Source organism: Lepisosteus oculatus, chromosome 8 (genome assembly GCF_040954835.1).
Source record: "Lepisosteus oculatus isolate fLepOcu1 chromosome 8, fLepOcu1.hap2, whole genome shotgun sequence".
In the NCBI taxonomy this organism is placed as follows: domain Eukaryota; kingdom Metazoa; phylum Chordata; class Actinopteri; order Semionotiformes; family Lepisosteidae; genus Lepisosteus; species Lepisosteus oculatus.
In genome coordinates, this window is record NC_090703.1 from 5,198,144 (window position 1) to 5,224,568 (window position 26,425).

The 26,425-nt window shown below is 38.2% G+C and overlaps 1 protein-coding gene across 4 annotated transcripts in view; it reads right to left on the reverse strand.

Moving 5' to 3' along the window:
* LOC102683864 (neuronal PAS domain-containing protein 3) overlaps nucleotides 1-26,425 on the reverse strand; it is a 279,046-nt gene that overhangs the window by 249,315 nt on the left and 3,306 nt on the right. For 2 of the 4 annotated variants that reach the window (XM_015350531.2, XM_015350529.2), the window contains exon 1: nucleotides 25,157-26,108. The exons of 1 other annotated variant lie outside the window; for it this stretch is intronic. In XM_015350531.2, the coding sequence (XP_015206017.2) occupies nucleotides 25,157-25,206 (50 nt within the window). In that variant the 5' untranslated portion in view covers nucleotides 25,207-26,108. Of the gene's footprint in view, nucleotides 1-24,614; nucleotides 24,820-25,156; nucleotides 26,109-26,425 lie in introns of those variants that run through there. One more of the 4 variants, XM_015350530.2, reaches the window with a different exon arrangement.

The window sequence follows — 26,425 nt, forward strand, 5'->3', positions numbered from 1 at the left end:
TGGTACAGTAAGCTATTTTGATAATTTTTTAAGTGTCTGGAAACCATATCCAAAGCCAAGCTGTACTGCTTTTTTTTCTGCAACGTTCTCTATTACATAATAATATTCATTTTACAATACAACTCCGTAAATAAGATGGAATGGTCTGCTGTTCCTGCTAACAGTATGTCATGAATGCTGAGGTTAAAAAGAAACATATTCATTACATTACATTAACCCAGCCATTTGATGTTGTAGCGAAGGTCTAGCCATTCAATAAATTGTTTTCTTGCAAATTAGTTTATCTTGATGGATTTTTGATTGAAGTAGTTTCCTTCACGTGCATTCCAACCTCATGTAGTCCTGTATGTTTCAGGGAAATAATACTGCTACTGTACATTTCCACATGTCAGTCCATTTACACAGTGACAACAGGGTCTAAGGAAACAAGTCATAAATGTCTGGTTTCCACAACAAAACTATTGACTGGCATTTGACTTCAACTAGCACACGTGGAACGGAAATACAATTTTCGACCGAAACGGCAAAGACTCAGGGTATTAGCAATATAACATGCATCAGTAGGAAACAAACAACAAAAAAAATATATAAAGATATTCATTTGCAAACATTGTGTCTAGAACAGTAGCATTTTCTTCCTGAATGATCACTCAAGACTACCCCTTCAAAACCCAATGTCCTATCGCAAATATAATGCTAAATGTTATTTGATATAGAATATCTTTAAAAGCAAACTTGAAAGTGCTTAAAATAAAAGTGTGAAATGTCTTAGTGATCCCGTTTAAATTACAATTACAGAAGAATTTTTACGAAGAATTTTCTTTGGAAATAAATTATAGTATATATCTGCTTAATAACTAAAGTATATACGCTGCTCTCTGAATTTAAGAGCATCTGGTTGACATATTTTCGCTATAAAAAAACAATAACGCTCACACAGTTCAGCACGGCATCCTCATTCTTAGAATGTTTACACATTTTATCAATCTTATTTCTTACCTACTTCTACTATGGTAAATACTGTAATTATCACAAGCGTTCATGTTAAAATGAGCGCTGTGAATCTGAGGCAGGGTGATTGGCAGGGGTGATACTCTAGATCACGAGAATGAATTAGAAGTGTAAAATTACCAGAATTGTGATTCAGCTTACAAATTTTACAGACCTTCAGAAGTTTTCAAGGATCAAATTACGTTCACTGAGTGTGTGTACTGGGTGTATCAGATGGATGGGTAGACAGATAACAGCAGCAAGATTGATGAAATTCACTAACACAAAATTTGAAAGCAATCTCCACACTACTGTATACACACAAGCAGCTTTTGGTACAGGATGTTCCTACAGTACTGTCTATATTATTATTTGGTTAGGAGACGTCAGACATCCAAGGTGATGTCCAAAATATACAATAATAAAGTTTAAAAAACATGCAAAAACACCAGGAAAGAAAACTACAAATGTCAAGAAAAACAAAACAGTGGGGCAGGCACATGTTAGATACGCAATGCCTTTCAGAACAATGTCCATAGAACAGTAAACATGTACTAAACTTTAAATAGACCTGGCATCTTAAATGCACCGTAACAATTTAGCACAGGAAAAAAATGAATGTGTGTGTCATGTTATCTGATGTGAAAGCAGCCTGAAATCACTCCTTTTTTGAGTTGCGGCTTCCAAATTATCTGAGGAGAAACCAACCATTTTAGGCCAGTAATTCTGTCAAATCTAGTTTACAGCTCAGAATTAACAGAAACACTTCTTTCTGTTGGAGGAAGTGACCCATTAAGTATATTGTGCACATATGCAAATAACTGCCAGGCAGGTGTCAGATCAAGAAAACGACATGGGCAGAGAGCGAGCTTAACATTCATTTGCCTACTGCAGGAAACAACAAGATACTGTACGAATTAAGCCATGCTTCTGAAAAACAGCTTCATTTTGAAGGATAACATAGAATATAGGTTGTTAAAGAAGATCCTCAGACAAAAATCTATTACATTTATTTAAAAAGTGGTTCAATGAATGCAGATATTTGTTTCGAAGAAACATTTTTAAAAGCATTTTTAAAGCACTTGCTCAATTTCCATCAAGAGCTGTACTCCACAAAGATCTGACAAACAGGATCACAAAGCCAGAGACAGTTGACAAACACCATCCAAAAATATCAGAGCAACCATAACATTCTTATTTATCTGATTTTGTTTTTTTACATCAATACCTTCTACAATCACTCTGGAAGACAGATCTATGCTCGTTCTCACAACAGTAAAAACAAATTGAGTCTCTGCTCTTTTGAGAAGACGCCTGCTCAACTCTCCGAGAAGGAACCTACAGTAATATGTATTGAGTGAAGCATCAAGAAAATGAAAATAGGTGCTAGCTGGATCTTGGGAAACATCCCAGAGAGAAACCTGCTTGAGTAATGAATCTCCCCCCTACATAAATCTCAGAAATCATTAACTGTAACATCCAAGTTGAGAACGTTTCTGTTCCTGGTGTTTGTGGAGGAAGCTTGAATTCGGCCAGGAGTCTTTAACTCCATCAAGACGCAAAAACTGCTATATTGTCAAATGAGAGAAAAAAAAAGTATTTGGATTCTAGCTCCTGCTATGTGACATTTATGTTCCATAATTCAAGTGGGAGGTAGGAAACTAAACAAATGGAGACATCACAGGGAAAAATCACTGCAGTGCACGATCACCTCCCCATATTCCCCACTGATCCCCTTCCAACTTCCCTTCTCTCAGCTCCTTCTGTTTGCCAAAGAGAAAAATGCACAGATCTTCAGAGTTCTGGATACAGCAGAGATTAACATGAGGCACATTATTTCATAATGGCCTTATGCACGAATACAAGCACTCAATCACAGCACCGACTCAGTGTTACATACTGTACTGTACATGACACGATCCAGGTTCTTACAAACTGCAAAGAAGCACAAAACACTCCTTCTTAGAAACTGACCTTAAAATGATGCGTGATATTAAATTTCACAGGTCCATCTCTGATGACACCAGAGTTCTTGACAATCGTAAACTATTTGGTCTATTTTAAGATTGTGTGCTTAATAAGAAAAACACAGATAAGAAAGAAAAACTGCTCCAGTATACTGCATATAACTGCATTTCTTTGTTTCACAAGGCATCCTTCGGCAGAACACATAATATTTCACCTAAAAACTTGATAAAAAAACACTTTATTATAAGCACATCATTTATAGTGCTACCAGAAGCTGCCCAGCTGCGCGTTGGAAAATCTTGAACTGTCTATTTGATTGCTCTTGCCTGAGGCATTAGGTTCAATCCACCATGTCGCACCTCAGTAACTCCACACAGACTAGAAAATTCTTACAGTCAATTTGCCCTGGGGATTTGTTAACTTTCACATACATCTAGTTGTGCAGCTCAAATTGATAAACCTGTTGCTCACGGTGTTTATACGCTGCAAAAAAAAAAATTCAAGCAATATTTGAATTTCTGACATTATAAAGTAAGAGCTGCCACCACACACACACACACAATACACCCTCCTGCTCCCTGCTCTCTGCCGAGAAATTACACACAAGTTTCATTAGCAAAATAAAAGCGCAAATCCTCACTTTATTAACCCACCAGAGAGTGCAGTCATATATTTGCCCCTCAAGCCGTGAAAAAGAAATACTCATCTTCCCAGATGACGGTAAATTTCAATTCCAAAGCTAAAATTATGTTTTAAAGCTTTTTTAAAAAAAAACATCAACTAAATATTGTACAGGCCAAGCTTAAAATAGGTCCAGTAAAATAGTAATTTAAATGTAAATAAATAGAGAGTTAATCTTTTTTTCTTAAAGTTGTTTTTTATCTTAAAAAGCCCAAGGCTTTTCTTTTTGCAATATCGAAGTTTATTATATATTCTTTGCTAAAGGCCAAAACATATAGTACATGAGTGGTAATGCTAACCTACAACCTGCCTGGGAGAATTGATGTGACCATGCTCTGGGCTTGCGGCACTATCACTATCAGCTTAAGATGATGACTGCATGTCATTTGTCTTTTGTATGATACCACTATACACCAACATTTAATTTTCTCCACCAGTTTATCAGCTTTGGACTCCTTTCTCTATGGCCCATTGTCTTTGACCTATATACATAAACCTCAGGCTAATATAACAGACAGAAGACAGATCCACTGCCTGTGCTGCAGTCCTGACAGATGTCAGCAATCAGAACAGCTATGCTGCCACAGTCCTTCATCCCCCAAAGGTAGGCAAGTTGATGCAAGACTAGTAAAGTGGCCAAATAATGTCCACACCGTCCTCAAAAACATCCAAGCGAATTGAAAGAATGCTCAGTCGAACCTGTCAAAAAAGAGGCACATTCCTGAATCAAAGGGGAGTTTAACAGTGCCTCTGCCTTTTTTAAATCTTCAGTCCAATACGTGGTTTTCAAAATATCCGACGCGAGTGTTGGAAGGTGGGAATGAGCGCGTGAATAAACCGCACAGCCAACCTAAATGTCATGTTTCCTCGCCAAGCGCCACCCAGACAGCAGCACACCATGCAGCCAGAGTCTCCTGAAGAGAGTGTTGGAAGAGAGCTGCCCAGACATTCAGAACGGAGGGCGGCCGAGGCTGTTTGATGGCAGATGTTGAGGAGAGGGATGGCGGGAGTCAATGAGAAAACAAAGGAGTTAACCGATTCAGCGGTACGTGACAAATGAATTCCTCAACACCGCCGGTTGAGACTAGAGAAAAGAAGGCATGAAGGGAAGAGAAAAAAAAATGAAAGGAGATATTAAATGGAGAGGACTGGCTAAGGATGTGGTTCACACAGACTCAGAACAGCTCAACAAAAGCACTTTCAGAGATGACATGGGGGAGGGAAACTTGGCCCCAAAGAAAAGTAGACAATATGCTGGACTACGAAACATTAAAACTAAAAATTCAGCCAATTTTAAAAACGCTGTTAAGGTTCATCCCTTCTTATAGCTCTTATAAGATTTAAATGAATCACCGGTCACAAGAAAACTAAAAAAGAAAAAAGCAGCATATTGAATGCAGATTTTACAAGCAAGGTTTGATCATGCAGACGAAGAGTTTACAAGTGACCGGCTACAAATCAATAGTGCTTAAAAAACCCAAATACTTTTTTTTATTTCCTTTTTATTTTTTACTTTTCCTAAAACAAGTCTGACTCTCTGTTCTGAGGCTGGAAACGGAAGGACAGGTAGGGTTCTGTGAAAACACTCACATTCACTCCTGACTGGCAGGTCCGAAGAAGCTGGGGCCATACGGAGCTCACTCCTGCCAGCCAGCCTTTCTGCACACAAACAGAGTGGCATTCATAACCTCCCCCCAGCTCCGCAGGACTGCTGCACAGAAGAGCTGCCCCCCCTGCATGAGCCACACCAGTGAATAAAAGGCCACCGCTCAGCCTAGGTAACAGGCATCAGCACACTCATTCACTCCTCCATCAACCACCTTCCATACCTCTCCGAAATCTTTACCAACCACATCCTCTCCGAGGCTCGCTGCTATTCTTGTTTGTCATAGTATGTCACTACAAATTAAATGCATTTTTGAACATTAATCATGCCAAGATTCTACCACCCATAGTGAGCAAACAGCGACAGCAACCTGCACTTGCATGTCCCCTTCCATCCTATCCAAGGAACAGAATCCCTGGGTGACGACACAAGAACGTTAAACTGAAATCCTGGATCAAAGGACAAACAAGGCAAGACATGGTCTTTATTTGAACCCAGTGGTCAAACTTCTGCAGCGAAGTCAGTCATGGCTGGGCTCTCTGAACGATGGGGGCAAACCAGCAGGGTTTACCTTCTCAGGTCAATTGACTCTTACTGCCCAGCAGCACCAACAAAGCATACTGTACCAAGAACCAGCTTACTCACGTCTGCTTGAAGACCGATGAAATAACGTGAATACACCAGTGACTACTGGAAGGATCCTCGAGTGTGGACATTGGTCTCCTGGCTGGGAAACCTGTTCCAGATACACCCCACTCTTTGTATAAAGAAGTGTTTCCTGTTCCCAGTCCTAAATGAATTCCCCTTTAGCTTCCAATTGTGGTCAAATGAGAAATAGTGCCCGGGATTGACACTGTCTATAGCCTTCAGGATTTTACAGAATTGGATTAAATCTCTTCTCTTCTCCGCTCAATCTCCTTTGTTCTATCTGAAAAGACTTAGTGCCATTACCCTGTACAGATACGACAATTCCCAGAGACTAGTAATCATTCATGATCCTCTTCTTTAAATTCTATAGGGCAGTAACAATACATTTTGAAGTACGGTGTCCAAAACTTAACAAAATATTCAGACATTTAAACATGGAAGGAACAGAAATACTTGTGCGTTTAAATTACATTTTCTCTGAATCATCCATATTTGTCACTGTAAAGAATTAAAGGCACAGACCACACACTTCTCCAGAAGCAGGTGTACACCAGATGACCCTTGTTCCATACAAGAGACTTCAAAACAATTAAATAAGAATTAAATAAGAGCTAACACAGTCTTGCAAAGGTATAAGTTTCAGTATTGCATCCACTTGTATGTCACTTACTAGTTAGAACTTTTCTTCTATTTTTAGGAACATACAGAAAATACTGTTTTTAGTCTTCTTGTTACGGTATTAAAAAAACTTAAACACTTCTAATTTGCAATAAATTCAAAGCGGCTCTGAATGGAAGCAAATGGTGTTTTCTTTAACTCAGCAAATTGCTTTTCATAGAGTCGACTTTGATCTCTTATGCATTATTTAGCACTTCCTATTTTAAATTCAAACATCTAAAAAACGAAATCCAGTCAATTAAAACAAACTGAATGATATAATTCCTAAACACCAGCATGGAAGCCATATTTAATAAACCATCTTTAAAAGATTTAACTTGTAACTATAATTGTTTAACTGTAAATTAAATGCGAACAAAAGTCTTTTATTCCAGCCACCTCATTAATTTCAGTGTTGTGACAGTGTGCTTTGTGGGGCCACCCTTGCCAGCCTGCACTGCCAAGCAATTTAATACACTTCTTTTCAGGACTTTCATTTTAAGGCAAAGCACATAAGATGAAGCTTTACAAAAATTAAGAATCTTCCTAAGTGTCTCATATCAGTTTTTTTGGTCTTTATTTCCTGTTTTTTTTAAAGCAGGATGGGGAGAGCTTCACATCGTAGATTTTATTGACACTGTAACACACAAAAACACAGATGGTAAAACAGTTGCTGGCTGGGGTAGCTTAACCCAGAACACAACCTGATGTTTTGAAGCCCAGTTGAAAGAAAATTGCAATCTAGGCTGCAATACTGGTTAGCCTTTCATCCGATTTCAGAGTACAGAAATACTGACCTTGAATCAAATTCAGAGCACTTATAGAAAGCAATGTTGCATGGGCCAGATTCAGGTGGCAAGCATTAAATCTTTCTTTTTTTCCTCTCTGCTGTCATGCAACAACAACCTTAATACATATTAGCACTTCCAAACTCCACTTCCTCTGCCCAGAAGTCCTTGATTCTACCTACTGGCGCCTACTCACACTTTTTTAAATACACACATTTCAGGCGCCCAGGCTCCTGCAAAAACAGGTTAAGTGTGCAAAGAGTAGGCCTGTGCAGCCCTCTTCCACAAACACAAGAGGACCAGGACCTCCTCAAGAGTCTCTGTTCAAGGGGCTCCGAGGCATCCAGACCACAGAGAAAGAAAGCACAGGTTCTGAAGAGAAGTTCGTCCCTCCTCATGACCACAATCTGCACACCACTTGTGTTCTGATCTTTTCCAGCACATCCACAGAATGTTATCTTTATAGACCTCCAGAAAAGACAAACTGTACTACTGCTCATCAACTTTGGCTGACCTCAGACTCACCAGGAGCCACTTCAGCGACAGCACAGTTACACTGTCAATGCATCACTAACATTAGGTTTGACTTCCCTGCACTTCTGACCATCAAAGTGCCCTGGGAGAATAATATACCGTGACCTGCAGAAGTAGTCACTGCCATCCAAAGATGTCCAATTTTGTTGAACTGCAAATGAAATATACACAATTGTTCAATATAGTATGTTGCACAAGTTACTGCTTAAGTATTCAGCCCTCCTGAGTCAATCCAGACTTCTTTTTTGTAGCCTAGAAAAGATCAAGTGGGAAGCCATTATCACATGACACTGTTCAGACAGTACAAAAGAAAAGAATAAAACTTTGTACAGGGCTGAATTTCTTTAAATTTATAGCCAATGGATACTATAAACTGAGTATGCCTTATGGATTTTTTTTTTAAGATAGTGGTTAAGCATACATTTTACGACACTGTCCTCAACCTGACTCTGAGATCCTGCCAGGTGATAAATTGTGCTCATTGCACTTTTATAATACTTCCAATAAACTGACCGCCCTAAAAATAACACCATTTTTCCCAGCACTCGCCATCTGACACCCACACCACTGTGTTCTGATCCAAACCTCTGCCAGAAGACTGCAATTTATTCTTCCTCAGTTCAGAAACCCTCGGTCACCTTAAATTAAACATTTATTGAATCACTCCTCAAGAGCAACGTTTTCTGAAAACAAATGCCTGATCGATGTGATTCCACCATCAAGCCCATCCTAAAAAACAAACGGAATACAGAGCCTTCCATTTTTTTCTGCCCCCTTCCTCCTGCCAGCAGGCTCCCTTCTTCAATGCTAGCAAGATAGGATGTGACAATTGTTTCTAAAATAAATCATTTCATTGCTAAAAGGAGTGGAACAAGCTTGAAAGATTTTTTTTTAATTGTTCTTTATCTTAGTAGACACTTTTTCTGCCGAATGTACTGTATCACGTTTAATACAGCATATGTATACAACCACCTATGTGAAAATAGCATACATGAATATAAAATGCTAACTCTGAGCTACACAGCACAGCGAACTGGACAGGGCACGTGCCCATTCTGCACCCCTGCTTTCTTACCCATAAAAAGACTCATGCAACGGTCCTGTAGGCGAAACGTTCTAGAAAACTGGCTTTTGAAAAACTCTAGCTAAGAAAGAATAATAAAAGAGAAACGGAGACCACACGGCAACCGGAAGAGATGGGACATCTCACCATCCAGGTTATTCCGAAACCACACCCTGGCATATTAAAACAACAGAGCCGAGTGTGGAGCTACTGCATCATCCCACATCTCCCGATGGATCTCAAACATTCATCTTGCTCAGGCAACTTGCTCCAATCCATAAAACAGGCATTAATATAAAGCTATCACACGGCTTAGAATTTTCATTTTAACTGACAAGATGCCCCATTCATCATCAAAACAGGTTGTCTGTACACCAGCAGGTCCGTCCCAGGCAAAGAGTACTCTGAAAGCTAGGCAGACAGTATACAGTCAATGGGCCGTGCTATTCCAATGAGAGTTGCTCTATATTCACCTCCCCGACTACAGATTTGTCCCTTAGAGGGGTGTGGGGGATTGGAACTGTTGTAGTAATTTTTCACAAATATCTTTAACTCTTACAATACCGTAAGTTGTTGAAAACAAAAACGGATTACATGAACTAAAATCGCCCATCCCTCAGAAATGACAAATGTTCCCTTACGCAAATTATTCCCTATTTAAGAAAAACATGGCAGGGACTTCTCCTCCCGCGGCATCAGCATTAAGGATAAAATCCTGACCTTTTGCAGATCATCTTGATAATTTTCCAAACATGAGGTTTTAGTACCTAGGCTAACAATTTTCATCTCTTCAGCCATGACTTCGAATGATATTAATTTAATAGTCCAATGTTTCTAAATTAATTTTAATTCAAAGCATTTTGAAAGTACAATAATTACAGCTAACTAAAAAATATTATATAATTTCCCATCTGTAATACACTTCGGATTTAAGGGGACAAAATCCGATAAAGGGGAATTATGTCTGTGAAATCAGAAATACCGGATTTTCCCTGCAATAATGATGAAAAGCACAAACAATAACACAAAGTAAAAATAAATGCTTCATAGGTTAGAAATTCAGGAATACCAATGGTGCCCTATAGTAGTAAAACAATTGCTTACGATGGTTTGTATGCTTTAGCGAATGTTCTACAGTATATATATAATACACTGAATTAGGAGCTTGTATATTTACAGTATGATAAAGGCAAAAGTACAATTTTTATTGACTGTTGATTGCAACTGTTAAAATAAGAAAAAAGATCCAGCAAGCATATATATGTACAGTATATTTTTCCTGTATTATAGTGTTTTGGACTGAAGACGCATCAATCATGTTTAAACAGACATTCAGCAAAAAAGGACACAAATTCCACCAAGGTTTACGGTAATGTAAAAAAAAGACCAACATGTACAAGAGCTGGATACATCATAAAAGGAGCACATATTCAAATAATGAACTTTATCAAAATACAAGTTTTAATATTATAAAAAGGGACATTCAAATCAGATTCTTTACGTTAAATAAAAATGCTTTCAATACCATTGAGTCGTTTTCCACCAGTTTCCTGGTTTTGCACAAGTGACTGGGAATATCCCATGACAATAGCGCCTTGATGTGTTAAACATGCTGGCTTTGAAGTGCACGTTGTCGAAGCGAGGTTTTAAGACTATTCCTGTTATAGCTAATGATGCATTCACAAAAAAATAGACAGACTGACATTTGCAGCCTGAAAAATAATTTAAGAGGCTTCAAGAAGTGAATGCTAAACACTTGCACTCTTGAACATAATGAATGGTGCAAGATTTCAGTTCTGAATATTGATCAAATATTTATGGTTAATATTTTGAAAGACAGTCAGAAGAACAGAAACCATGAGCACAAAATACCAGTCCTTCCAGAGGGACATGATGCCTGGATATGGACACCCAGGCCGAGACTACAGTCTGGGCAGCCTCCCTCCCTGCAGTGACTATATGGTGCTGCGCCGATGTTAAATAAAAACTGATAAGCACTCGTTCGTTGTTCTGCGTCTCATTTTTATTTAAAATAAAGACAAAATAGTCAATTCAAGTCGCAAAACATACAGCATCGCTAAACGGAAAAGAAGAAAAACGAACCAGAGTTTCGAGCCAGTTCTGACAGGGCTCTGTCTCTAGAATTCCCTGACTCAAGAGCGCGTGGGGCTGAAAATCCATAAGTCGGGGAATCTAGTCCAGATCAGATTTTACACACAGCCCAGGCACAGCAGCAGCGACAGACGGAGTTCAGGATGCTGAAGGAAAACATTCTCACCACACTATGGTGTTCATTTCCCAGCTCCCTGCTTGTGCGACTCACGGTTCCTTCGCTGGAAAGGGGTCAAGATAATGACTGACATTATGCTGTTATGCAACCCCCAATCACGGTAGATACAACAAGCAGTGAGCAATTAAGATTCTGTAACACTGCAGCTTCACACAGACAGCAACTGTAAACCAGAGAACAAAAGGGCAAAAACTAATCAACATTAGATTGTAACTGAAGGCCTCCAGATGTAATACATTTAATAAAAACGTTTCTTCCAGATCTTTAAAGATGTGCACTGGCAGACAGCTAAATACACACAATAGCCAAAACTTAAATGTCCCCCAGATTCTGACCAGATATTGTCCTACCTATTATGATGATGGGCACACTGGAACAAATCCATACAGCCCAGGCCTTAGAAGCCTTGACCCAAAAAGAACATAAAAAAAATCAAAAGGTTTGTATGGCATTAACCTATCAACACATTATTAAATACCTTCTCTTACTTGCTTAGGATCCTCCAATGACTTATTATGATTCAATTATTTTCAGTCCATTAATGATTTGGGAGACAAAATGCATTTGGTCTTTCTCAAAGGACCAAACTTTGACAAAGAATGAGACATCCCGACCTCCAGCACAGATTGAACCAATCTAATTATACAGCCATTCAGGCACTCAAAGACAACGAGAGAAAACATTTCTGTTCACAGTGCAACTATATACTCAACTAGGTGGACTGCAGCTTTATTGCTCTGTCTGCTTGACCACTGAACAGACAGTCACACCAAGGTCACTTTCTGTGACACAGTTTCCTCCTTTCAGGAAAAGCAAGTGTCCATAGCCTCCGAAACAACAGGCCCAGGAGCACATTTCTAAATCATTTAAAAATTGCCCTCCGGATTTCCCATCTCTGTGAAACGATTAAATCCAGTTAAATCACTGGGGGGGATCTCAACAGGTACTGGAAGTAAAGGCATTTGAACATTATGTTGACATTTTTGGCTCAGGGATGAAGACATCCAATAGCAAAAGGACAACTTGCTACACACCAATACAGAGATAGGTACTGTAGTACTTTAAGACATTATTTTGTATTCAATAAAAAAAGAACTAACCATCTCTCCACCTTTCCCAGGCAGTGAGGAACACAGTAGTACCTCCCTGTATTTCCAGAAATCCAGAATCCCTGTCTCTGGACAGAAGACTGCCAAACTGCTGCAACTTGCTTCGAACACCCCAACCAAACCTTAATGTTGAAAACTGCTCCTCAAAAACACAGAAAAAAGAGAAATGCAAACATTTCTGTCTGACAGGGAAAGGTGTGTGATACTACGTGCTGTATAAACCAAAGCCACATAAAAATGAGCAATGATTATAAAGCACAAAGCAGAACGGACATACACTCAGTTGTCAGGTAGCTTAGAACTGTGCGTAACAGAATCTGACACCAACTGTTTTGCAAAAGAATGATTTTAACAGCAAACACAACAAACACTGTAGTGAAACTGGGACAGTGTGAAGATGCTCATTTTAATAAGGACCTTGCCCTATGTACAGGGCAAACTCCAAAACAAAGGTATGAGCTTCTGTACATGGGAAGTCAATAAAAATGCAGATCCACCCCCTCCCTCATCAGGAGCAAGATTAGAAAGTGAGCATTTGAAAGCAAGGAGAGAAAATCAAACTAATGTCGAAGAATTCCTTCCTCGAAGACCTGAAGGATTAGGATGGAAACGGTTAAGCCTTAAATGTCTCATTCCCCATTCAGTATAAAAGCCTTTCAAGCCCATGAGCAAAGCATAACCACACAAGTCCTGGTGACTTTCTATAAATTATGGGAAACCACAGTTTTGTCACTTCCATTTTTTACATCTCATTGTTGGGTTTCCACAGTGATGCCTTCTAAATTTGAAAAATGAGCTTTGAAATAAACAAATACAATTTAAAAATGTATCAGCCTTTGGGGAATGTATGTTAATATACTATTATTGTCACTACAAGAAAAGGCAAATGCTTTTTTTCTAGTAACACAACTGGAACTGCATCAAATTATTTTTAGACTATAAAACTATACTTACCTACATACTGACATGTTGTATACATGCGGTATGAACACCATTTGAAAAACAGCATCGTGGCAAAAGGTTTCACCTTTAAACTCAAGCACTGCTAAGATATTTTACAAAATCTTAAATAATTACTTCTTATGAAGCTAATGAAATACTGTAAACAGCAAAGCATATTAAAAACCGTGTAATACAGCCTGTGCTTCCCAAATTTATAAATAATTAGCCATTAGCTGCCTTTAGAGTTCTGGATTCTGTGATATTGTTTAATTAGCACCCTATTATTTCTGCTAACAGTCTGCTCTATGCACATGGTTAGATTCATTGAAGAGACAATGGAGCAACAGATATCAGACTTTGCTCAAGAACGTATGGTGTTGGTATCTGCAATTTGTGCAAAGTACAAAATCTACTTTAAGAAAAATAAAGTCTGTTCTTTTGTTTAAACTAAAAAGGGGTGTGAGAGGCTTAGCTGACTAGAACAATTATAAAGCAGTTCAAAACATGTATGGTACATTATCATTAAACTGGAGCTAACATCCTTTGCAAATGCATATAGCTTTATGTGGTAATACATGTACAACTTCAACTATCTAGACAAGTGGGACTATTTTTAAACCTGCAGCATTTACAAAGCCTTCTTGTGTTTCAATTTGTAGAGTCATCCACTATCGTAACTTCAGACTGATTTGTATAGGAGGAGGAAAAAGCCATTATAAGTTTAAATCTAATTGGCAATGTCCAAAAACATTGATAAGAAGAAAAAGATTAATGAGCTATCCAGGACTCTATGAAGCTGTGAAATACTTTACCAAAGATAACAATGACTGCACTTCAAAACATGATTTGCATAACAGCATGACTAAAACACTGAGTACTTCCTTCATTTGGCTCACTTACTGTACTTAGGAAGTACTGGGTACGATAGCACAGCAGTGGTCCAGACTCCCGTGTAAAGTTTAAAAAAAACTCTGATGCTACATTTATTTGAATTAGAAACTATTGTTCTTAAACCAAGCAGTTGCTGGTATTTTATACCAAGCATCCATTAATAAGCACTTCTGCTTCATAAACAGAAACATACAGTATAGATGTATGAAATCCTATTTCATACTTCTACTGTATATCTTATAGATTGAACACTTTTTAACTTGTGTTAACTTATAACCAGATCCTTACAACCCCAGATTCTGTTTTGTTAGTGCCTTAAAAATGAACACATTCTCACAGACTGGAGTCTATCCTGTTATCTCCTGGAACAGATACCTCTATAAATCTGTATATTTCTTTTAACATTAAAGGCATGAGCTGCTGACTCAGAAGACAATGTGTAGATCATAATAGCCAACTGTATATAGTGTAGCATTTAACTTGTTCAAAATAGTGTTATCAATAACAATAAAAAATGATCTTTTTTTTCTTCTTTCTGCATTGAATTTTACAGAACACGTATCCAGTAGTGAGCTCCACAGACAACACAAAGAGTTTTGTTTATTTAAGACTGTCTGCCAATCTCAATAACCTGTTCATTTCAGATTATCCCTCTTTGACTATCAAACCCTTTCAAAGGCGCCGATTATATTAATTTGATAGTCCAATGTTAAGAAATTAAATTTCATCCAAAGCATATTGAAAGCATAGTAATTACAGCTAACTAAAAAAATCTGATATAATTCCCAATCTGTATACACTATTTTGTGTATTTTAGCATGATAAGAAAAGAGGCGTAGCTTGTTTTTCCCATTTGACAGTCCATATCTGGAGTATCATGGTTTAGCACCACAATTTAGAAAAGGATTCAGCATTGAATATAGCCTGATAGACTTTCAGTCTTCCATAAATTTTTGCACCTCAGCATTTTCAAATCCGGTTAATGCTTATATAGCAATAATGTATTTTTTTCTATTTGAAAGTCTTTAGGATGTATTTAAATGAGAGATTTAGTTAATGAGTTTGGGCAAACTCTGGAACAGTCTTTTAAGTATTATCATTCTCATTAATTTTCAGAATTACCCACTGTGTTGTGATAGCTGTCATGGACTTTAGACTTCAATTAACTACAAACTATATATATGTTTGTTTTTTAACTGTCCACGAATTGAAGACTTTACATTTTATTTTGAAAACTTTGCAATTTACATTTTAAGCTTCCATTTTTGCAACTGAAAGTTAAGCCCTGATATATATGCAAATATACATGAACAAGACAGTATAAGCCAGTGTAAAAGGAAGACAGAAGTTTCTCAATTCAACTTAAGAGCCAACAATGGAATTTTTACTTCCAGTAGACTGTTCCCATGATCACACTGAGCAGCTGGACTTGTGGCTACTTTATTAACACAAGTGTTGGGCTGTGGTAATTATTTGGAAAAAAATACAAAAAACACAAGACATGCTCATCACTGCTGGAACAGTATTTTTTGCTGCCCTAGTGAGAAACTTGATTATATTGGGTTGTTTCATTTTTTCCCCAAGCACATATCTTCAGCAAAAAAAAAAAATGTAACGAATGCTGTGCTACTGTACATCAATTGACTTTAGTCACACTGATTGGTGAAATAAATATCCAAAGATATGTATTTAGCCTATGTGTGATGCGAGAATCTGATTAATTCTCTACAGGCAAAATTAAAATTTTGGTGAGACACATATGAGACTGATGATATACTTTACACACTCTGTCTTAACACCATATTTGAAAAGACCTACTGTGAGCTACATTAACTGTACAAAATTTTTTAAATCACATGCAGTGGCAATCAGTAAATAAAAATATTTTTATCGTCGCGCATTGTTTTTGCAGCTCTTTGGTTATCTGTAAATATCCCCTTTGTTTTTATTGTTTTGTTCTCAAGTGTTCACATAACACAGCCATAAGTATTTCATTACTGGTTTATCTGTCCAGAGGCTTGTGAAGCAGTAACAATTAACCCTCCCTTCACAGTGATTGATATAGGCTTTGCTTTCAATTTGTTCCACTACACAGATCATGAAATTCTGAATGCGCCCATCCCTATTGACCTACACTTTCAAACGCAAGGCTACAATGAGATGAAAGTAATTATTAAAGGGAAGGGAGCTACACAGCCATGAAACAAAGTCTTTAAAAAATCTTTTAGATGACCTTCTAGCAAAATCTCCACCGCTCAGTCAGAGGAAAAGCAGGAAAGTAAGCTGGTGATTTCAATGTCATTTGAAGTCTTGTGCAGTTCCAGTCTTGAAGTGTACCTTTCAGTGCAGTGTCCAGAACAACAAGGCAATCAGCCAAGGAGAGCTTCCGATGTGCTTCTTGACCACCCTCTCCTTGCTAAATGCGAATTAATGGACCACGTGAGATATCCCACCACCTTCCACAAAGAAAATAAATTGCTATTAACACTGCACAGAAACAAGTGATAATAAGAGAGAGGACTGCCTAGACATCTGATTGAATTGAAGAAAAATAATTCACTCCAATCACATCTGCATACTCCACCTCCGTGCATCAGTCCTGCAGTGATATATGACCTTTTCCCTTATATCAATCTTTCGTAGGACACCGACTTTAAAATCAGCTTTTACTTAATAGCCATAATCTCAAGAGACTTAGAAACCAAAGTAAAAAATATCCCAGCATCATGTACAACTACACTTGACTTCTAATTCCAATGTTCGACAAACTTATTTGCTTTTCTAATCTAGATGTGCACATAGGATTAATTTCTCCCAGGACATGTGCCATGACATTGAAACCATTGACAAGATGTCTCCTCAAGCATTCTGAGGCCCACCGGTTATGATGACATGAGAAATAATGCACATTTCCTTAAACAGGCAACTATAAGAAAGGTTGCCATGCGAGGAGGAAGACCATTCCAATGTTTCGTTTTTTTTCCCAAAAAGCTTCATAAAGTGCTTCTTTGTCATGCAGTATATACTGCACAACACAAAGTCTTAATGCTAAAGACAGCAAAGGTAGCCCTTAAGAGAGAAAATAACTGAGAATGTGGAGCTGCTTTTTCATTAAATAACGGCACCACTTTTGGTTTTAGATATTATTAATCCTAGAATCATGGAAGAGCATCAAATTACATTAAGTCATATCAAGCTGCATGCTTCTTCAAGGCAGACATCTGCAGATATCAGACATTACACCACATACACTATGTCCTGGGAAGGACATCCTGAGTTCGCAGAGCTGTGTTCTCTGGGAGATTAAATTTAAGTATGCTGAAGGAATTAGTGAAATGGAAGTAGTTCCCTCTAGCTGGCTCCTTACGACTGAACCGGGGTAACTCAATTCAGCGCTGCTTTATAGAAGTGCTACTGTGGCTTTATATACAGAATATCATTTAAGAGAAAGCAAGTCATTTTTTTTAAATAATAGGACATGTCGTTCTTCTTTGAATACTACATCTCTAAAAAACATATCAGAAAGTCAGCATTGTAAATATGTGATAATTACTAAAAATAAACAAATCGCTGCAATCCAGTCTAATTGCAGACCCACAATTTCCTGCAGTCAGTGTAAGATTTCAGAAATTGGCTTTATTTCCTTACACAGACTTTGGCTTCAGAATGTAACCACCAAACCAAAAAACAAAACTTAAATAATGGCAGAAAAAAATGCAAAGACATTTATGCTAATAATGACAGTTTGGCATTTCAGAGACTGTGCATGATACTTCCACACGTAAATTAAAGAAACCTGCCTTTAAGCTATTGTAAGTTATTTTTTTACCCAATATTATACATGCTCAGTTCAACACCAGCCAGCTGGAGACACTGATTAATACTGCAGAAATTCTTGAGAGTGATGGGTTTCGATGAACACTAAGTCAATCTGTGATCTGAAGGAATTCTCGGTTTCCTATTGTCTTGTTGTGCTGTCTATTGGTTTGGGCAGTGGCAGATGGTAAAGGTCATGCTTTCTTTATTGAGTCTCCAAAAAAAAAGGCTCATCACCAGGCTGTTAAATTATGAATAAGATAGGAACAAAGGAATGCAGATAGAGTGGTGACAAGATAATCCATGCAAATTTATCTATGACAAATTCAGTTGGATTAACAAATTACATTTACACAGAGCAATAAAAATGTGAGCAGGAAAATGGAGTTAGGATTTAATCACAGGGGACCAGCATTACCAAGGACTGTCCATAAGCACTCTTTTCTGTTATTTATTATGCAAATATCAGTAAACTAACAATTTAATACATTTAACCTCAACTTTATTAAAGCACCATTCTCTTCATAATGTTGAGTGGTTAGGAAATACAGAGGTGGTATGTTCTCTGCAGTGTAGCAGGGAAGTGTGACTGTTGGCACTCCTGCATCAAAGCTCTTTGGTCCTGGGCTTCAGTGGCCCTTCAGTGTGGAGTATGCATGTTCTTCTTGCGTGCAGATGGCGTCTCTTAACTGTTCATGTGTGTGTGTGCCTCTACCCTGCAGTAAACTGCTATCCTGGACTGGTGCCCTGTTCTTGGAGGACAGGCTCCAGATCGTCATGACCTTTACCCAGAATAAGCATCTTTCTGATACCAGATTGATATTCTTTGGTTTCCTGCTCATCAGACCAAGGTTTTCACCTATTTGACTATCTAGGCAGAATCATTAATAAGGTTCTCAAATGCATACTGCCAGAACACCTCAATCAGCAGAACAGTACTTAAAGCTGATTTTCTATTGTACCTACATTGAACTAGATTAAAGTATATGCCGAATGTGCCTATACAAGGTAAAGACTGTGAAATCAGTCTGTACTGAACACTCAGTGCTGTGAAGAACACTGATTTATATGCTGGTCTCTCAGAACGACTCCATGAGTTAGAATTATCTAATCAATACTGAAAAGATTATGGAAAAAATGATTACAAATCTTTAACATAACTGGATTTGACTTTGCCTCTTTATTGTTGGTTTGATTCTCTTTCAAGCAGGGTAATGGGGACAGATTTATTCAAGAGATATGACTCCTTAAAAGTGAGGCTACTTCTCTTTGAAAACAAGGTTTCATTTCAGCAGCTGCACCATCTTCCATTTAGTACAAATCTCCTGCATTTTGCCTCCTGCTTTACAAGTCATTTCATTTCTTCTAGCCTTCAAACTGCACTTGTCCTTCACTACTCGACCCTATGGTGCCAAGAATCATGTCATGAAAAAGACAGCATAGTAGAAGAGGAAATGGAAGCATTTACTAATAGATTACAAACTACATCTTGAGAAACCGCCTCCTGACTGGCTCATTAATAATCATTAACACATTAATAAAACCACATCCAAGTATGAGACCCACAGCGGTTCACAAAGCATGGATCTTTCAGGTTTTCAGATTTTTTTGTAAAAGCAGAGAAACATAATTTAAAGCTTTCAGGAAAGGAAAGAGGGCTTTAAAGCTGAAATGTAACTGCAGATCTTAGATAACTTCCACCTAATGTTGAATTAAAGATGTGACAAGCCTGTGCATATTACATGAGTGCTCCAGTTGCTTTATTACATTTGAGCCCCCATTTCAATATACTTCCAAAACATAAGCTGAACAAGAACCTCAAAATCTTATTCCTTTTTTAGCCTTTTCTACTTTTTTATAAATATATATGACTAACTTTAATTGCCCTTTACTTCCTAAATCAAATACCAATTCTTTTCATTTTTCATTAAAAACACATGAATCAATATCTGTGACGTGAACAATGATGTCATGATTTGGAAAGATATCTGACTCCATTGAGAAAGTTGAGTATAGGTTCCTACGCTGCCCCTTCTTAAACAGATCCTCTATCCCCTGAGCTTGGGAGAACACAATACAAAACAGCTAAATAAAGCTCAGTATGGGGGACTTCTACTTCAGGTTACATCATGCTTAAGGAATTTCTTATTATAAATAATTAGAGTACTAAAAGTTCTTTGTGAAGAGGAAAGGTCTGTATACCCAGTCCCTGGCATTCATGACATTCACTTATGAGTGACAGTCAAGCATCCAAACACATCAACATTAAAGTGCAGTTTTTGGGGGTCTACACAAGTAAAACTGTTTTGGTGATCATTAGAATACTATGCATTATGCCTTTCAGTCCAACTATGTGCCAAATCAATTTCATGCATTGTAAGAAAGTTTTTTTTTTTAACATAACAGTCCTGTCTGGGGGATTTTCCACCACTAATTGCCACTGCATTTATTTTTTTTCCTCAATAACAATATGAAACAACACGAATAAGCTGCTGATCCAACATGCCCACCCAGACTGTCCTCAGCAGCTTGGGACTGTCGTGACGGACAGTTTGAGATCAGAGGAAGAGAACCCCTTCTGCCTCTGCAGCAATGTAGGAGAAAAGTGGAGTAAGAAGATAGGAAAGGTTACAAATGACAGAAGGCCATTCAGCCCATCTGGTGTGAATCTGGGATGGGTTTAGCAGTCAGTAGCTTATTGATCCAAGGATCTCATCTGGCAAAAGTATCGGCTTCAACCACATAGCTGGGAAAACTGTTCCATTGTCCCAGAAACCTTGGGGTAAAGACACACCTCCTTTTGAAATGCACATCCATGTAGCTTCCACGATTTGTAGTTCATAGACTTTGTCAATGACTTAGAGGAGCCCGATAAGAACATGGAGTTCTTACAGGTGTGACAGAAGGGTGTAAGAAATCAGTGGGTCCAAATGAAGTGAGAGATGGGAGACCTGCAGTAAAACATCTGTCTTTTACCCAAGTGAGATGTAAAATGAGGGATCCATTCTCCTCCATGGGCTTTAAAGATCTCATGGCATCTACTGGAGAACAAAAAATACGCTGAAGTGCATTTTGGGTGATTTACCTATAAATGTAAAAAGTATGCCCATACAACACTCTGACCCACCGTCGCTGTCGACTCTGTTTGTGAACAAAGCTTAAAAGCGTTTCTAAGGTAACCCATCACTAGTGTGGGAAACTTCAGCCTCCCGTAACTATAAATCTTGACAAGCGGTGTCTTTTGGCAGAACTATCAGGGATGAATGTCTTTAAATAAACAAATAAATCATAAAGCCTACATGCTAAACACAGCTCAAGGACAGTCTCTTGAAAAACTGCTCGCTCAGCAAAACAACGGCTATTTATGCCACGACACTGCTAGAAGGATTTGCCTTTAACACACATCCTGGGAAAATAGGCAACATCCTGAAAAAACAAGTGTTTATCCACAGCTCCCTACACATATATATTTTAGAAATATATGTAAGAGATGGATCTGGTCAAAGCTAAGCATGGTTGCCATTATGTATAAACATCCCTGCATTCCATCTAAGAATATACAGTAAACAGCACTCTTCAAATCAGTCACCTTTGTAAACTGAACCCCAAAAAAACATTCCTTGATGGAGTACTGCTTCTTCGATGAAGCCTGTAATAAAACAAAACAACTTAAACATCTCTTGAGATAACATAAGCCTTAATACACCGTGGCACTTATTCCACTATTATCTTGTAGGACGCGTTTTTTTTTCCGTTTCTCACTCACGTCTGACCTTCACAATAACAGTGCAAAGTGTCAGTGCAAGTAAAAATGTGTCTTCCTGCCACCATCACAGCACAACTGTGTCCGCGGCAGAGACAAAGCGATGATTGAAAACACAAAAATTACTAAATCGGTGAGACACTTCTAGTCCTCTTTAATACCTCAGTCGTTAACCGGCACCGTATTCCAGCGTTCTCTGATTAAACATAACAAATCCCAGCTTGAACACAATCATTCTCTGGAAAATTACAGGGGAGACTTAGGAATGGGGATATCTTTTTAATAAGTCCCATTACAACTGTTGGCTATACAACTATAAGATCTAATATCCTTTCTCGTGGCTCAATGATATGTCCATGCATTACTGTTCTTGCTGACAGTCTGTTGCCTTGGAAATATTTCATTATTTCAGTTTTTTCCATTTGTAGACCCCTGGCCTTGCGATATGAAGGCCACTCTCTATTTCATATTTTTCGATTACCATTTTAGCAATCTCCGAGAACTACTTATATAAAAAAGAAAGTGTTGTTAGACAATGAACAGAACCATTAATCTCTGCGATTTCTGCCCTGTGTTGCAAACCCAGCTACCATCTATAAACTGCACTGGGGCTTTCTCATCTCAAAAGATGTGAAGGGCTCCTAACCTTTAAAAGAGATACACAGAATAAATTAAAGACTACACACTGAATTTTAAAAATCCTAAACATTGACTTTAAATGTGTTATGGATTTTCATCAACTCATAAAAAAACATATGATAGCTGAAAACTCAGAAGCCAGGTTACTGACATTAGTATATTAAATATCTTAAGGTACTGTATACACTAAACAAAGCAACTAGTTTTAATATGCCTAAAAGTAGCTAGATATTTAATAATGATGATTTTTCACCCAGGGGTACTGGGCTTTGACTAATTTAAACCACAATATCAAAAGCAGGCTCTCACTTACTTGCTTTAGCAAACAAGGTTTCATGTAGCCCGCAGCTATATTGGAAGGCAGAAAGGTGGTGGAATGCAGGAATACTTCAGCATTAAATCAAAAGATCAGGCAGAACCACACATATTAGATGCTTCACAGGAACTGGATTACTCGTCAGGAAAGATGTAAAAGCTGTAAATACAATTTTAATTCCGTCTGCAGCACATCCTTGACGCACAGTTTTTGAAGCTTAAAGTGCAGTTGTAAATATAAGCAAATTAACTTTGGAGCATGCTTAATAGACACACACAGACATTCTGCAGAATATACTGTTCATTCCTAACATCCTTCTATAAATCCTTTAAACTAATATAAAAGGAAATAGGGCTATTTGGCACTTTTGTGTGCCCTTAGGGTACAAAACAGCTACTGAAACAAAAGGCCAACTTTGTGGTTACCCAGGGCTCTGTGAATCTCAGCCAGCCCCATTCCTCTTCTGAAGATTACTCCTCCTACTTCCCACAGAGCACTATTAGTCAGATCCAACCTTTAGGACAGCAGTGTCTGCGCCAAACAAGAAGATGCTATTAAGGAGCATTAAATTAAATATATCCTCCTACAACTTCAATCAGAATTTCAGACCAAGTGTTATTTAGTTCAACTCTCAAGTGGAGCAGAATAACAAATCACACACTCTGATTTACCTTCTCCGAATGCCAAATGGAGACAGGTGATAAAGAAGGCACTCATGCACAGGCTATGAAGTTTCTCCTCGAAATTAATTCCATCTTCAAGATTCCTATCTCTGAGATATACCCAGAATGGCACACAAATATGCTCCTGCCAGAGAGATTACTGAAGACTGACTTAGCATAAACATTCCCTACTGATGCACTTGTGAATGCGCTGGATAAAAAAGTGAAGTAGTATATTCAGAACAGGCACTTTGAAGGTTTCATAATGATCCTTGACAATTCCTGGAACATGGATAAAATACAGGAACAGGGATTATCTATTAACAAGCCTGCTGTACAAACTAGATTTTCACAATAAACATTGTATCTTTCCCCACAACTAACACAGTATACGAATGACAAGATAACAGTAAGTTTGGCCCAAATCTAGTATCTCTTTAGTAACGGAGACTGCGATTTGATAATAAAGCAATAGACAGGATGTACACAAAAAGCACATCTACGATTTAAGCATATACAGATTAAGTGAGAAGCTTTAGCCTCCAACAAAATATGACAATGTTTAACAATACCCTTAAGGAATGAGTTCCAATGTTAAAACCTAAATGCTGCTTATTTATGTTGCCATAAAAACAGAGAACAAAGAAAATGCAATCTGATTTATTTGTAAAGTATATACTCTCTTCATAGTGAAGTTTCATGTTCAATGCACACTTTGGAATATTCATTCTTCCAATATGATTACCTCGTCTCATTACGTAACAGCTGGAAATATAAAGAGTTTGGATAGATAGCACAAGTTCACAGTCATTAGGAGAAACAGTAAGACAAGCAAATTGAATTGAAAACTCCCAATGTTGTCTTTCATTTGTAATTATAAAAAGCAAATTACAATACAAAAAAAAACACGAAACCGATGTTCGATCCTGAACAACATAAATTACCTCAAACACTTGTAGGCGAAGTAGTTGTGTCTATATTTCAAACCACTATTTCTGCACCAGTTTCCATGAACGGTGCAACAAAATAAACAAATACAGGTATTAATCCACCTAAGGACGCATGTGACACCGAAATAAAAAATCGCCCAGCTACTGAAACGAAAGCACACAGACGTCTCTCACACACGCGAAAGAAAATCTGTCCCGCTGATCTATAACAATAATGATGATAGTAACCGAGAACAGAAGATGCTGCAAAGCAAAAAAAAAAAAAGAAAAGAAAAACCCGAGGTGAAATCTAATGCAGTACCTGACGGGTGGCTTGTCGCCCAATACGCTAGCGGAGAAATCCATGCACTAAGCTGAAAAGTTCCAAAACAGCTGGTTACAGGTTTTATGCTAATTAGCCCGAAGCTTCAGAAGTCCCGCTGCAAAACTATGAACTACCTAGTGTGGCCTACTGTAGCCCCACTTATATTAATACGCGCTGAAGTGAACAGCGGCAGTGATCGCTCCTATGCACACGCAAACCCAGGCCCTCTGCAACCACTCACAGACCGTCTACAAACAATGCGAAAAAAAAAGTGGCTACATTCCTGGGCAACACCATTTAACTGTGCGGTAGTCAATATGCACTGCGTGGCCCCGACACTGTAACACAGTTATCTTTTCACGCTATACCTGTTACCCTAGCGTTAAGGTCCCAAATCTCTGATGTACTCCTGCCGACAAGGCAACACCGAAAACTTCTGACACGCAGAGTAGTAATCTCCAGCCCAAAAAAAAAACAACACCTTACCGCTACTTCAAGGCAACGTGCATTAAATCAAATACAAACAATCCGATCGTTACCGTTCTCTTCTTGAAGGGTCTTGCTGAAAGCTAGGCTTAGTGGGCGCCATCTTCCTGCTATTTTTTTTTTATTTCTTACTTTTTTTCTTCAGATAGATTTTGACCTACAGCCGTAAGGACCGACGGCAACGCAATCTGCAGACTACGGGTGTTCAGACAAAGCCATAGCGGTCTGCTGGTCCAGTCCTGTTCCTGGTTCTCCGCACTGCCGTTCATGGGCTTGAAGAATGGAGGAAGAGCCCCCGAGACCGAGCTCCAGAGGCATGCCAACAAAAGTGAAAGGAAACCGGGGGACGCTTTTGCAAACCGGGTGCTCTCGCAAGACAGTGGCCTTGGGCTGAGACAGTGGAAGAATTAATATCTAAACGGGAGCGTCATGTCACTGTATTTTCCTGCCGGAGCTCCTCGCCTCCGATGCTGTGAAAAGCCTTTTCTGTGTCTGTTTTTGTGTGGATTTCCCAGCTTTTCCTGGCTGACTCTGTGTGGAAAAGGACACATCTTCTCTCCTACCGGCGCAACAACGCCACTCAGTTGTAGTTGGAGACAGTTTTCATTTTCTATATTCATAGAGCGCGATGCTGAAAACTTCCATGGCTTTTACTGAATTGCTTTACATACCCTTTCAGATCAAATGCTCCGTATTGTCGCAACGCGTGAAAACATACAGGTAAAATACGAACCGCCTTCCCTTAAAATTATTTACCTTACAGTTCAGCGGGGAGAAAAAAAAATCAAGATGGTAAATTCCGGTTTAAACGCAAAATCACGCACCTTTCCTCGCAATTATTTTTAAAGTGTTGCGCATGATGAACAACGTGCATCCCTGTACGGAGAAAGTTACTCAAAACAATAGTGGGGCAAAACTTCTAAATAAAACCACATTCAGTCGTAATAACGTGAACAATGAAGAATGCGAACTAATGTATGACTTTTATCATACAAAATTATATTAAAAAGGGAAAATTGTCACCTCTGATACAAAAAGTACTGTAGCTTAGTTTTTTTCCGAAGTCTTTCTCAGCTCCGTTATCGTTAAATGTAAAGTAATAAATCCTTGTAAGGTCGTACAGATTAATTCCATTTGCTTTACAGAATAAACTTTTAAGTAGTTAGCTGTCCTATATCAACGTAACTTGATGGACATTCACATGGAAAATATTTTAACACAAGCTTTTGTTTTCCAGTATAATTTGATCTCAACTTTTCTTATCTATCACATTCTTTAAAATATAGTCTATTTTATTTATAAGTTGTGTTTTCAGTGAAAAG